Raw genomic sequence first — 15,936 nt, 5'->3', positions numbered from 1 at the left:
CTAAGTAGACTAACAGAGAGGTGTTCCAGACTAGGTAGGTGACTATCCTATCAGGTCATTCAGGGATCCAAGTTTCTCAGAGATTGTCACATCAGTATTTTGTCTTTATGTATATGAAGAAAGCAATTCATGGACCTACCCAGTTTCTGGTCTACAAGAAAAGGAAAACTTCAGTCTAAGGCATGAGGATTCATCATAAGGAAAATAACCAAGTAACTACCTATCACTTCAAGGAAGTGGTGCTATGGGCTCAAGTGGTAGAGCACTCACCTTGAGCTGAAGAGCTGAGGGACAGTGCCCAGGCCCAGAGTTCAAGCCCCATGATCGACTAAATAAATAAATACACACATACATACATACATATCACTTCAATTATCCTACGAGCACCATCTAAGTTACATGGCCACATCTAACTACAAGAGTGAACTAAAATACACTCTCTGAGTATTCACTTTCTGAGTATTCATTCTGGGGCTAGGTTACTAAAAGAAGGGAATAATAAACCCTGGGAACTGTTTAGTGATAACTGCCTCAGTATGTATCAGCTAGGGTTTGGAGATTACAACTTTAAAAAAATGAAGTTCATGTGTGGACGTGAGCATTAAAATACATTTGAACACATACATAACAGTTGATTGTCATTTGCATTTGAATAAACTATGGAAGTATATCAGCATCATTCACCATCACCACTAATATCCCTTTCTCTCTTTCTTTCCTTTTTCCTCCTTGCTCCTCATTTTCATGTTGTTATCTGTCCCTCCTTTCTTTTTCTTCAACTACTTTTAATCCTAAAGCTCAATAACTTGCTGGTCACTGACTAGATATATACCTTATGCACAATAATGAATGATTTAAATGTACTTGGTGACTGAAAATGTAATAATTTTCTTTAGAAGTATGAGATTCTGGAAGGATGAGAGTATACCACTGATTTGAAAGACTCAAAGATTTAGTACAGTGAGCATATAATTAAACAAATGAACCTAAAGGTTTTTATCAAAGGTTGCTCACAAAAACTTCAGAATGACAACAAATCTGCCAGAAAAAAATTATAAAAATGTCCACTTTGTAGAGTACTTGAAATAGATGTAGTAACGAGAAAGATGATAATTAGTTCTTTATCAGGAAGTACATCTATAGTTACTTGCTCCATCCACTGTTCAATTCAGGGGCAAAATTTTCTCCATTTCCTCCCCTTTATCATCATGAAGAATTTCTGAGTAACCTATTGGAGTGACTCCTTTTCATAGTAGTTGAATGAATTTCACTGCACAGTCATTTTCTCACATCTTTATCTTAAACAATCTTCTCAACACTCAGGTGGTGCAATATCACACCTCCAAATAACGTCTCCCAAAGAGAAGGTCACCAGGTGGCACTGAGTGGTGAGAAACATTTGAAGTGTCCTCCTCTTCATACTGGCCTAGCTTGAGTTCCATACAGAGAAAAAGAAGCAAATTTTAGGTCCTTATAAGAACCTTTGGAGCACTAAACACAATGTGGTAATCGTATTCTCATTTTTAATGCTTCTTTTCTTCAGGTGCATAAATTTTCCTCTCCTTTCCAAAGGAGCTCTGCCACTGCCTCTCCTTGTTTCATTTGTGTGGAAAATATCCATGACAACTTATTCAAGTTTGAGTGGGAAGCCCTCTGGTTCCGGAAATGTATAATTTGATCTAACTCCATGGAATCCATCCCTTACAGAAAAGTCCAATAATGATAGCAATACTATTAACAATGACAATTGCTCATAATTACAGCTCACGCTCACTAACCATAGGTTCTTTTTGTGGTCACTTAAATCCTCTTAAAAGCTGTTGGTCTCCCAATATGTACCTTTGTTTTTTAAATGCTGTAGAAACATGTGGTAACATAATATAAAATCTTTTTTCATAAAGAAAACTCACACAAGGGCTGAAATACAGTTAGCAAATTTGGAAGTGCATACCTTGTGTTTTGGGAGGATTTTGTTCCTTTGCAATTCAGATGGATCTTGAAGAAATAGTATTTTCTTTTTTAGAATATTAAATTACCTTGAAGTAGTTGTACAAAGGAGTTTCAACTCAACATGTCAGTCTATGAGTACAATGCATCATGATTAATGATACCCTTTCCATCCTTCTTCCCCATCTTTCCCAACCCCATCCATCCCCTCAAGTTACCAGGTTACATTTTCACATATGTACATTGAATATTCTGACTGTATTCACCAGCTCTTCTTCCTCTATTTGTCTGCCCTTCCTCTCCTTGACCTCCTCACTCCCAGCAACACATATGAGCTTCCTGGTATTCATTTTGTTAAACTGTAAGTTAGATGTTCAAAGGATTTAAACCTCTGGAATCTTCTCCTGTGCATATATACTTTAGACAATTTGTTTTGTTTTGTCAGTCGTGGGGCCTGAACTCTGGGCCTGGGCGTTGTCCCTCAGCAATTCAGCTCAAGGCTAGTGCTCTACCACTTGAGCCACAGCACTACCACAGCACCACTTCCGCCTTTTTTCTTTTTGCTTATGTGGTGCAACTTCCAGCTTTTTCTGCTTATGTCGTACTGAGGAATCGAACCGAAGGCCTGGTGCATGCAAGGCAAGCACTGTACCACTGAGCCACCTTCCAGATCAATTTGTTTGTTTTTATATACATATGAACCTGTGTAGGTTTTCTTATATATTTATAGTTTAAACCTAATTTCCATATTTGAGAGAAAACATGTGCCTTTTGTATCTCTAAGCTTGACTTACTTCACTTAACATAATTTTTCCAGATCTATGTGTGTGTGTGTGTGTGTGTGTGTGTGTGTGTGTGTGTGTGTGTGTATGTATATATATGTATATATATATATGTATATATATATATGTATATGTATATATATATACCCTTTTCTTGATCCATTTATCCATTGTACAATATCTGGGCTGTTTCTGAAACTTGGCTATGGTGAATAGTGTAGCAATGAACATGGTTTACTTTACCCTGATCTGTAATGTGGGATAAATGCCCAAGAGTGGTATTGCTGAATCATAAGGTAGTTTCATGTTTAGTTTTGTGAGGAATCTATAAATTGCCTTGCATGGTGGTTGCACTAGTTTACATTCTCACCAAGAGTTTAACTTAATTCCTTTTTCCTACAACCCCAATACCATTTATTCCCATTCATATTTTTATTATTTATTGTAATGGTGATGAACAGGGGGTTTACAGTTACATAAGTAAGGTAATGAGTACATTTCTATTTGAACACTGTTGCCCCCTCACTCATTTTCTCACACATTCACCTCTCCACTCCCCTCAGCCCGCAAGCTGTATAGTTCATTTACAACATAGTGTCTAGCGTGTATCATTGTTACATTAGTTCATCCTTTGTCTTGCTGTTTCTGAGATTCCCTTTCCATTCCACTGATCTAAAATATGGGACCAACCCATTTGCTCCTCAGTAGATGAATGTGGATCAAGAAAACATGTTATCTACACACAGAGGAATTCTATGTTTCCATCAGAAATAATGGAAAGACCTGGCAAAAATTATATTAGGCTTAGCAAGCCAGGCCCTAAGAAATGCAGGTTGCATGATTTCCCCCATTTGTTATAACTAGAATATGCCATTTATGTTCTTCATGATGGCCATTCTTACTTGGATAAGATAGAATCTCAGTGCTATTTGGATCTGAATTTCCTTTATAGCCAGAGATGATGTACATTCCGTGATGTGTTTATTGGGCTTTTTTTTTTAACCTCTTCCTCTTCCGAGAAGCCTTTATTTAGCTCCTTCACCAACTGAGTTATTGATTTGGGGAGTGGTTAGTTTCTTAAGCTCCTAATATTCTAGATATTAGGTTTTTATCAAACATAGAGCTGGCAAATATCCTCTCTCATTCTGTAGGATGTCTTTTTAGCTTATTAACTACATCCTTTGCTCTGCAGAAAGTTTTTGGTTTGATGTAATCCCATTTGTCAGTTCTTTCCTCTATTTGCTGAGCACCTAGAATTCTACTCAGGACATTCTCAATTATGAGCTTAATATAACCTATCCCTTCCATTACTTTTCCTTTCTTCAGTGCTCTTAGATAAATCTCTGATTTCAGAAGAACTATCACATGCTTGCTACTGGCAACTATTTCCTGCTATATGCCCTAGTGATTATTTAGGTAAAATATCTAGAGAGCTAGTTCCAAGGGAACTTTATTAACTTAACTAGTGTGTGTGTGTGTGTGTGTGTGTGTGTGTGTGTGTGTGTGTGCATTAATGTGCATGCATGTTGCAGGCGTAAGAGTGAAAGTTTCTTATTCATACTTTAAAATACAGCTTTCTGGAAAAGGAGCCATTCAATGTAACTAATGACAAAACTTAAATATGTTTTGTGGACAACTTTGCTTTTCTCTTAAATGGGAGTCTCTGGCAATACATTTGTCTTTTCCACGACCATAGAGTAACTTTAATATACATGATTAATGATGCAAGTGAAATTAAAATAGCCCAACTACTCAACATCTTATTTAGGAAAATATGCTCACTATTTTCTAATTGCAACAAGTAAGATCTGTGGATGCTGATGCTTTTTAATTAGGGGAGAAATTTTCTTTTAATTAAAAAAAAAGAGCTGTTATTTTTTTCCACTAAGTTCAAGAGTGTCCTCTAGTGGAGAGAGATTTTGATCTCAGCAGTTTTAGAAATGGCTAAATAGTACCTAATTAGAAGAAACTTGCCCTAAATAACAAATATCCCTACTTAGCTGATTGGCATACATTGGTTGAAGGGAAAATGTATGATTTTTTTCTTCTAAGACCTCACATTGAAAGCCTGCAGTGTGACAAGCATTGTTCTCATTTTAGGTAGCAAATGATTTTTTTATGATCAATTTTAGTGCTTCTTTGTGGACCTGGTAAGATTGAGCTGACAGTGCACCTTTCTACCAAAAAGGTGGCAGAAGCATTTAGTGCAATTTACTGGTGCTTTTACAGATACCAACTTGAGGCATCAAGAATACCATTATCTTCCAGACTCCATCCCTGATTGACTGATATAGTTGATGTATCTGCTTGGCTACCTAAGTCATAGCTTAAATTTGCCTGTTATTTAGTATTTGAAGGAAACAAAGCAATGAAATTGAGAATATTAAATAAAAGCATCTCTTCTCTGTAGTTACAGAATTCTAATGCTAATTTCCTGTGCCTATAGTTAAGTGTAGCATATAGCATTGACACTATCATTTGTGTAACAGAAACTGGGTTTGAGTAAAGAAAAAAATAGATAGTTGCTCTTAACATCAAGTTATTTTGTTGTTGTTGTTGTTGTTTGTTTGTTTGTTTTTCTGTCAGCCATGGCGCTTGATTTCTGGGCCTGGGTGCTGTCCTTGAGCTCTTCAGCTCAAGGCAAGCACTCTACCACTTGAGCCACAGTGCCACTTCTGATTTTCTGGTGGTTTATTGGAGATAAGATTTTCACAGCCTTTCCTTCCCGGGCTGGCTTTGAACCACCATCCTCAAATCTCAGCCTCCTGAGTAGTTAGGATTACAGTCGTGAGCCATCAACACCCAGCTTCAAGTTAGTTTTTACTTAAACTGAACATACATAAAATTTTATTGCTGGTTCTTAAATTTGGGGAAACAAAAGAGCAATCAGGAGATTATCCATAAAATGTTTCAGTAACTCAACAGTCAGAGTCTTATTGTTTATAAGAGCCAGTGTTTATAAATGTTGGTTTTTGTAATGGTAATGATGATCAGGAATTAAGCATCATATAGCTGTGAGCAGATAATTTTCAGAAAAAGTACAATCATGACTCTGACACAAATGTAAGAATAAACATGTTTTAGAAAAAATGTTTGCTCATATGATTTGAGAAGGCAAGGTACACATCAATGCAAGGTCAAATGAAGTTGGAAGAAAATATTAAAAATTAGATAAGTATTGAAATGAATTGTAAAGCTAAATGACTGATTTTTTGCTAGACTGCAGAGAGAAGGTGGAAGAGAATCAAACCTGGGCACCAGCTACTGGTCTTGAAACATAATATTAAATTTTTTGCTCTATTTCCCATATTCAAGGCTCAGAAATAACTCAGTAATTTATGTCTTGTGATATCATGTCTTGAGGTGTCATTCCTTGAGAAGGACCTATCATATTTGTAGTACATTTCCTAATAATCGATAACTTCAGTCTCATCCTGAGAAAATGCCAGGTAAATTAAGTTGGAAGAATATTCTATAAGATAATTGACTGGTTCTTGTCCAAAATGTTATAAGTAACCCCCATTTCATTAAACAAGTCATAAGGTAAAAAAACACATACTTGGGCTTGGGGGGCACTGGTGGCTCAAGCCTGTAATCCTAACTACTCAGGAGGTTGACATTTGAGAATCATTATTCAAAGCCAAACGAATCAGACAAATCCATGATACTCTTATCTCCAATCAATTAACAAAACCTGGGAAATGGAGGTGTATCTCAAGTGGTAGAACACCATCCTTGAGCAAAAATACCAAAAGAGCTCCAGGCGCTGAGTTCAAACCCAGAACCAGCACAACTAACCACTGTATAAATTTGAGAAAGATGAAAAATACCTGAAAATTATGTTCGTTTAGAAAGATATTTATTAAATGAATGAAATGATGAAAATGATAACTTCCCCAAATATGTGTATACCAATGGTGTCATAGCATACTTTCCTCACTTCTCTCCTCAGGTGATTCAGCTAATCTAACCTGCAAAGCTTTCTTTGGGTACAGTGGAGATGTCAGTCCTTTAATCTACTGGATGAAAGGAGAGAAATTTATTGAAGATCTGGATGAAAATCGAGTTTGGGAAAGTGACATTAGGTAAAATAGTTTTTTTCCCTTTTTTACTTATACAGTCAAGTTAACATTTGTTCTGTTAGCAAATAAAAAGTGAGTTAAAACAAAAATGATTTTTATTTTTGATCATCAGAATAAAATACTGTAGTATTGAATGCCAAAAAAAGCAAAGCACTGTTAGGAGGTTATAAAGTTGTAAAATATGAATGCCATTTGCACAGAATTTAAGAGAATTTTTAAAAGGATTATATCACTAGTAATATAGTAACTATGAGACCAAAATATGGTAGAATATACAAAATGTAGAATTACATTCTATATTTGGAAAAATTAGTGTGCTTTTTACTTTGGTTTGTGCTTGGGTGATTTTCTTTCTTGCCTTATTTTTTAATTGTTGATATTAAATATTGGCAAGTTTCTATGTGGATTCAGCCAAATACAATCTCTATTTTCCCTTTTATGGCTTTACATATTGAACCTACCAAGTGGTATATAAAGCATGCAATGGAATGATAAATGATATACAATATTATCATCTTTTTAGTTTGACTTTAAAATCTAAATTTTAGGTAGTAGAAATGGCTGAGTGCTGGTGGCTCACACCTGTAATCCTAGCTACTCAGGAAGCTGAGATCTGAGAATCACAATTCCAAGCGAATCAAGGAAGAAAGTCCATGAGACTCTGACCTGATTAACCACCAAAACTCCAAAACTGGAGCTGTGGCTCAAGTGGTAAAGCAGTAGCATTGAAGAAAAAAGTAAAAGGTCAGGGACAGTGTCCAGGCCCTGAGCTATGGACAGCGCCCAGGACAGCAGCAAGAGGAGTGGGAGAGAGAAGGGGAGAAGGAGAAATAATGACATCAAGTGTATAAACATTAAACATATTATACATTTTGATGCCACACTACATAAACTTCTATTTTTCCACATATTTACACATGCATTCACTTTTAATTATGTAGACTCAAATTGTGTGTAGGCACAATTTACTTCTTTTTAATCAAAATGTAAACAAACAATAATAACTAAATTTGAACCAAATAAAAGATGGTTATTCATAAGCCCTTCTCTATCTAAAAGTTGCACCTTCTGGCTGTATATAAGAATTTAAACCATGGTTTTCTTTTTAAATGTCAAAAGTTTTGAAACTTCATCAAAGGTATAAGGAAAACTTTTTTCAGTAAAAAGTAAAACCATATAAAACTGTCACATAAGATCATCTCTACTGAGAATCTTCTTTCCCATGGTAAACACACAGATCTCTTTAGAATGCTCCAAATTGGATCCTGGAAAGTCAAGAGAGGCAATTCTCTAATATGTACTAAAAAATATTCTTCCATTTTTCATTTTTAAGACTTCACTCTTACTTTCTCTCCATATTCTTTAAATTTTTTCAATTGAAGAAGTCCAAAAACCTTCCATTACTGTATTTGTTTTGGGGTGTTCTTGGGTAAGGCTCTAGAAGATATTTCTTTGACTCTGCATTAGAAAAATTGCACAAAGATGAGTTATCAACAGGTGGGAAGGAGAAGGTGGAAACGCTGGGAGCTGGAAAGGAAGTCCTAATTTTAAAAGGTTCCCATTTGTGCTGAGATTAACTAAAACCTTTGACAGTGAGATTAGTGAACATTTACCATTAATTTTAAATGTCAGAATTAAATACTTATCAGTACTTTCAGTCTACAGGTTTATAATTTCATATTTCTTTAAAATGAGGCAGCTGGTTTGTATCATTAACAAAAGTCAGGCTGGAGGTTTGAACTGAAATGTCAAAATAGCTCAGAATTTTTCTTTTCTTTCTTTAGTTCTCTTTTAAAATTAACCTGATATATAATTAGGCCTCCAACCCAAGACTAGAATTTCTTGTCTCACCTTTACATCATATTTCTTCTTAAAGGAAAAGCAATTTGTAAACTTTTCTTCAAGGTCTCTCTCACCTCTTTATTATGACAGTATGATTGTCCTGCTAAGAGAGATAATTAACTGCAACTTCATTAGCATCTACAAAGACAAGCTTCCTTATTAGAAATGAAGAAGGAAAGGGCACCATATAATTTAATTAACATATCATCAATCCATAGTCAAATTTTCAACACAGACACTATAGGTATGTTTGCATCAGATCCAGATTCATCTTCATTTCCTTCTTTTTCCTGTATGTGTATGTGTATGTTTTTGTGGGGTTTTTTGTTTCGTTTTGCTTTATGTTTTAGAATTCTTAAGGAACATCTTGGAGAACAGGAAGTTTCTATCTCATTAATTGTCGATTCTGTGGAAGAAGGTGACTTGGGAAATTACTCCTGCTATGTTGAAAATGGAAATGGACGTCGACATGCCAGTGTTCTACTTCATAAACGAGGTGAGTGTAATTTAACTCTCTCTGCAGGAGTGATACACGGAATGTGCAGTGAATTAAATTGTTTTTCTATGCAAAATTATCCTAAATAAAATAATCACACTAGCCTTAAGATGATCAAGTATTATTAGACCCAAGTCCATCTGCTATTCACTATTCCAAAACTAATACTCAGAGATGGAAGCTGGTAGTAGGAAATTGGGCTTACTTAAGAGCCAACACCCTAAGAAGAGAGGTAACTGTTTCCCAAATGGCATTCAGGTATAGAAATGGGCTTCTGTGGGCCTTTGGCAGAAAAGGAGGAATAGGGGACACTGGGCAGAACATTATGCTATATGCTAGGGAAGGCTTTCATCCTCCAGAGCTTGAGTCATTTTTGTTTTTAGCATCTGGCCAAAACACAGCCAACCCTGACCCCTCAGGGTTAATTCCTCTAATCATTTAGATAAAAAGAAATTCCTGCAAGTTAATCCTCATAGCATTATACATTTTTATGGTACTTAATGCACTGAGTTAGAATAGGAAGGGACATTGCACATTTTGATGCTATCTGGGAGTCAGAGAAATGCTAAATATAAATATATAAAGATCATAAATATAAATATGAAGATTATTTGCAGTTAACATCTTAGTATTTTAGATGTGAATTTTCTTTGACATTTAGAATGTTTGGAAAAGGGAAAGAAATTGAAAGAACAATTCAGAAAAAGTCAAAGGACAATTCAACAAAGAGGCAGCTATTGTTATAAAGGCTGACACCACCATAGTTGAGTGACTAGCTCAAATTCTAGAGTCAAATTTGGAGTCCTTGCTCTGCTTTCATGACAAATAGAATCTGAATGACATGTTTATCTTTCTTTTAGTGTTAGGCTTGTGATAATGGAATGAGGAAAAAAATATGATCAACTCTGTAATGTGTTAGAAAGATAAGAGAAGATAATAAACATGGAATGCATGACATACTATCTATACCTAGGAATTGTTCAAGAAAATGTTATTTAGAACTGTTATTAGAAATAAACATTAGGTTTTACTGAAATATTTTCATGGTTTTAATTGAAGTATTTTGTCATTGCTGGAAATTTTTTTTATTGCATAGTTTTTCTTTAGTAGTACTGAACTGGGTTTATAGACCCCCATATTACAAGAGTCCCAAGTTAGGTCTGACTACTTCTATGAGCCAAATAAAGTCCTGTGAAAGGCACAGAAAGGGGATTTATTTCATGGAAGCTATGGGAAGGCAACACTTCAGTATCTCTTCTTCAGAACTATAGACGTTAGCTTCAAGTTAAATAGGGAGAATTGGGAGCAGGGTTTGAGAAAAGTACACACAGTTAAAACAGTCTCAAGTCACAAATATGGCCTGGTTGATCATTGCTTTGGTCTTTGTCTCTGAAGGAGTTCTGGAGAAATTATTATCATGGTACCATTGGGACTAAGGAGGACCAAGTTGCCTGGTGGGCAATCTGCTGAATTTTTATCTGTTTCCTTTAAGAGAATAAGAACAAGATATTGCCTGTTTGAGAAGTATGCCTTTCACACAGAACACTTATCAGTGAATCTTCTCTTTCCTGGAGTCCAAGGTGATTGCAAAGGGACTGCAACAAAGAATAGCTCAGATCAAATGGCACAAATATAAGGTTGGAGGGCTTTTAGTTAATTTACAGGGCTAGCAAAAGCATCTTTTAAGTTGCTTTATTGTGCTGGTGTTTGAACTCAGGGCTTCACACTAGCCTGAGCTTTCTTGCTCAGATGGCATTCTACCACTTGAATTATGCATCTAGCCCTGCATCTACCCTACATAGCTTTTTTACATGTCATGTCCTCCCATGATGATCAACAATTTACCTATACAAGGAAAGTTGTGACTGAGTAATATTTGCCACAATAACTCCAACTACAAAGCAACCTCATCACTTTTCATCACTTTATATATATAAATATATAATATTCACATAAATGTATGCTGCATTGTTTGAAATTAAAGAAGAATATAAAATGTGAACCATGTCTTTGAGTTAGTGAGATTATTCATATACATTAAAAGGCAGAAATATATTTTGTCTACATTATGCTCAAGACAAACATTCTAGTCTTCAGAGTAAGTACACTTGGTGTTCTCTTACTCAGCAAATTTACAATAATTTTCACTTCAAGGCACATGTTTAATCCTAGACTCTTTGAGGTTTGAGACAAAAGAGAACATTTAAGGCTGTTCTGCTTACTTTATTGAGAAATAGATTCCCTTTGAATAATGTTACTGAGAGCTGTTCAAACAGACTCCTCTTCTGTCAAGGTGACTACAATATTAAAATGGTATATTACTTTGGAATGTGAGTAATGGGGCATGGTTATCAGTACCTAGCAAAACTCATATTGGTAGCCTAATATAAAGTTAATCAACAGAGGAATTTGAAGGAAAGAAATAGACAAATACAGGAAGGACAGAAATAGCCTCTCAGAATTGGAAGCAACTTAAATTTCATGGAATTTAACTATTCCTTATTCCATAACATCTTCCTAAGTGGTCCATCAGTTAATTTTGGATTGCATTCCCTCTCAAAGAAGCCTATTCTATCCTTGGAAAACTCTGTTAAAAAGTGTCTGCATTTCAATGGCCCTTTGCCCATTGGCTCAACTTCTATACTTTTAATCACTTTTTCCCAAGGCAGCCTTCAAATCTTGGTTGGTTATTGTCATCCTGACCCTGATGAATATTTATGTTACCAAATTCAAGGTCTTTAGCTACTTTTATTTATTTTTCTTTTATTTGCATCATTCTTATTTATTCTCTTGACTATGCTCTGAAGAGTTGCGTTTATAAGTAGTAGAGATAGAACAGATACTTAAAAGCCACTTTTGCTGAAAAGCACTAACTTGTTACTTGAGCCCACATGTTAACTGAAAGTAGAACAAAAGCTTGGCATCCAGGTCTCCATTTAGTATCTATGTTCTTTGCTCTGTGCCATTCTGTCCTGCTATTGCATTGGAGCTATCTTGGAATGTAGGAAGAATAGAGCTGATGGTCAAATACCCTGTGACTAAGATAAAACTACTCCTTGTCTGGTTTCAATGGCTTTCTTAATGTACTAAGGCCTACCTAGACAACCCTGAGGTAAAGAGCAACAACACAACTTATAAGCCACAAATATGGTGTTTCTGACCACAGGAACATATCTGAGACCAGGGTTGTTTAATAACTATGCATACCTCTCTTCCCTGCCCCCAATTCTTCCTCTATTTTAAAACTAAAGTACATGTATGTATGGTGGAGATGGGTTAAAATGAATACCTTGCCTTTTTCTTCCCTGTGAAGTGCCCATGATGTGTTAAATAAATCTCTCCCTCTACCCATTACCACTGCTAGATTCTTGACTTGGTGTTTTGGGATGAATGACTGAACATGACATTTGGAGCCCATGAGATTTAGGCTTATGGCTAAAAGCAACAATTTTAGAGAAAAGTTATAAGTTGTACATATATAGATATATTCCCCATATATATCCTATATAGATATCCCATGTTCTAAAATCTATTCAGTATCCCATATATATTATATTACATTATATATAGTATATTCCTTGATTTGGACAACATATATTTATTTCTTTTCTGGGCAAAGTAGTAGAGATAACAGTTAAATAGTCATCATAAGAAGAGAGCAAGAAAAATGAATTATATAGAAGAGTAAAGCTATTAAAGCTGGTTTTGAAAAAAGTTATCTGGTCTAGAAAGGTCAACACCCTCCCCTAGGCTATTTTTAGCACGTTTGGCCTAAGGTTAAGTTGCCTTAGGCCACAAAAGCTTCCAGTTCTAGAAAAATAAATGAAGAATCAAGGAAATTGTTCACAAAAAAAAATGTGTTCCAGTAATAACTGAGTCCCTAAACATGGAAAAAAATGTGGCCAATTTAGAGTGCTTTTTAATACTTAAGTCTTCCACAGTGTTTTTCAAATTTTTATTTATTTCAACAGCATTTTATTATTATTGAAATAAAAGCATTAAAAAGCCAAAAAAAGTGTCCTTCAAGGTTATGTACTCTGAAAGTCCCACTTAAAGGGAGTGTGTGCCTTCCTTTTAAAGGAGCTGGAGCAAATGAGTCATCAGTTTATAAAGGCTGTAATGGATGCAATCTCCTGCTCTAGAAGGGCTCATTATGCAGAATGATTCCACCCCCCCTTAAGGAAAAGAAAAGACTTTGGTCAGCATATGATATATTGCAACTCTACCAGCCCACATCAGCCCTCTATGATTCCAAAGGAGAGATTACAGCATATGTGAGCCAATAGGTCCGAATCATTCTTCACAAAGTTCCTGAAAAACTCTAATTTCTGTCAAACCAGCAATTATATAATTGTCACATGAGTTGCTAGATTACTGAGAAGACTAATGCTCAGATAAACAACTAGTAGCTGTCTCTGTTCATCCTAAGTTTTTGCCGGTGATTCAAAATTCCTTTACCTTTTAAGTGTTGAAAGTGTTCTTTTTAAAAAAGTTTCCCGGGAGAGAATACTAAAGCATTTGTTTGATCGAGCTTTTATATGCCACAAACTGTCATTTCTTCTAATAGCTAAATGTTCTAGGACATACCTTTGCCAAAATTATCTAACCATATTGTCCTCCACTGTTAGCTTTTGTTCAATACTGTTGACATATATGATTTTAGAACTCTTCAATGGATCATATAGATTCTTTGAAATATCACTCCCATCTATCAGATGAATCTACATTTAAGCTAGGATGGCTCCTGCATTAGCCTTTTATCTTTATTTTAAATCTTAACAGCATAAAACCCAACGGAAATGTCTGGAAATTTGAACAAAAAATTGCTTGTGAATATTCAAAGTTGTCAATTCCTGACACCAGAGAAGGTGCTTGTGATGACCTCTAAGATTCTGGTTTGTTAAAGGTCAGGAAAATGTTTATAAAGCAGACAGAACAAGTTTCTTTGAGAGTACAATGAACACATCAAAACAGACTCTTTGTATAGGGGAACCCCCGACCTGGGTGTCAGATGGAGTCCTCCCAGAGGGTGGTTTTTATATTACAGTGTCTCCTCTTACCTTCCCCCCAGGGCTTTGCACTGATGGTTGCATCTTTTATAGGACTCCTGGCTCATTTTATTGATTGAGCAGGAACCCAGGGCAACATGGGTAGCAGAAATGCCATGATGGGCTATATATTATTTATCATATGTATCTCTTCCATTTTTAAAATTTCTATCTACCTAACCAAGAAGACCTAACTCTCCCTCATCTGGACAGATAGAATCATGGCAAAAACACAATACAGATATACTTAACTTAGCATACCAAGCAATACACACACACACACACACACACACACACACACACACACACACACACGCACACACATAAACTGAGATGAGACTATAACTCAATGACTCTATGAGTCTATGACTCTTAATCCTTTCTTATTCTTATTCCTCATATTAGTTAGTAGCTTCTTTTTACTCATCTTTGTAAGTCTATGGTCAACCTGAAAGTTAGATACTGGTTCAAAGAGAACTGAAATAAAGGACTGACATATTAGCCAACTGGCCTATTTCTTGTTCCTGCCATTGGCCATACTTTACTGAATTGTATACGGAGTTTCTGAATCTTTTACCCACTTGCCTTTCCTTGGGTTTCTAATGGCTACTGCCTGTCTTGCTGTGCTGCAAACACTAATCTTTAGCTTTCCCTTCAAACTGTGACCTTTCCTCTTCCTTCCATGTCTCATCTTTTCAGTTTCTCTGATACAAACAACACTCTAGATGGATATCTAGCTGAACTGTGCTCCAACCTCAGGCCTACCCAATCTTACATCCACCAGGCAATATTGGAATCCCTGCCTTTCATCCATACTTACATTCTGTATGGATGTGTATATGATTACTATCTGCAGCAAAACACTAATTCTTAAAGGCATGGAGTTACAATCGAGGCTAGCTCTGTCTAAGACCTAGTTCTTCTTAGTTGTGCTTTCTGAGATCATTGCTATGAGCCTCACATTTATTTTCTATAAAATGGGAATAATAAGAAGTCATCAAATAGAGGAGCTATGAGAATTAAATAAATTCATGCATGTCAATACTTATTACAGTATCCGACATACTTAGCACCCAATAAATGCTAACAAACTATTACAAGATTTCTCTACTCTACTATGTGATATTCTGGGTAATGAAGGATGCAGCAATCATGTGTTCCATTAAAAATTCTGTGGATTATAATTTATCTTTCATTAAGATAGTCATCTTTAGCTCTAGCAATTTTATTCCATTTATTCTGGCCATATGATAGATTTACTTTCGCTTGATTGTGCTACCCTACAGGAGAGTTTCATTTATTTAATCATGCATTCAATGTCACTAAGAGCCTACTATGTGCCGAACATTCTGATAGATGCTCAAATTAAGTGAACAGGAAATAACAACCACTATAATTTAGAATGCCATCATCTACATTTTAAATGACAGTGATATCAAGCATTTTGAACAAATACTAATTCTTCCTAGGGAATGTTTGACTTTGAAATTGTCACATTAAGAGTGTTCATTATGGCTGGGCACCAGTGGATCACTTCTGTAATCCTAGCTACTCAGGAGGCTGAGATCTGAGGATCACAGTTCAAAGCCAACCCGAGCAGGAAAGTCTGTGAGATTTTATCTCTAATAAACCACCAGAAAACCAGAAGTAGTGCTGTGGCTTAAGTACTAGATCTCTAGCCTTGAGCCGAAGAGCTGAAGGACAGCGACCAGGCCTAGAGTTCAAGCCCCACAACAGAC

General features: G+C 35.8%; 1 protein-coding gene across 1 annotated transcript in view; it reads left to right on the top strand.

The window, feature by feature from the left end:
• Positions 1–15,936, top strand: part of Il1rapl1 (interleukin 1 receptor accessory protein like 1) — a 1,186,632-nt gene that overhangs the window by 1,121,065 nt on the left and 49,631 nt on the right. The window contains exons 8-9 of the mRNA XM_042692436.1: positions 6,682–6,814; positions 9,004–9,149. Of these exons, the coding sequence (XP_042548370.1) occupies positions 6,682–6,814; positions 9,004–9,149 (279 nt within the window). The remainder of the gene's footprint in view (positions 1–6,681; positions 6,815–9,003; positions 9,150–15,936) is intronic.

The sequence above is a fragment of the Dipodomys spectabilis genome, unplaced genomic scaffold (assembly GCF_019054845.1).
Source record: "Dipodomys spectabilis isolate Male_0828 unplaced genomic scaffold, ASM1905484v1 ptg000156l, whole genome shotgun sequence".
NCBI lineage: Eukaryota > Metazoa > Chordata > Mammalia > Rodentia > Heteromyidae > Dipodomys > Dipodomys spectabilis.
Note: the sequence above shows the minus strand (reverse complement) of the source record. Positions and strands in the feature narration are given on the sequence as shown.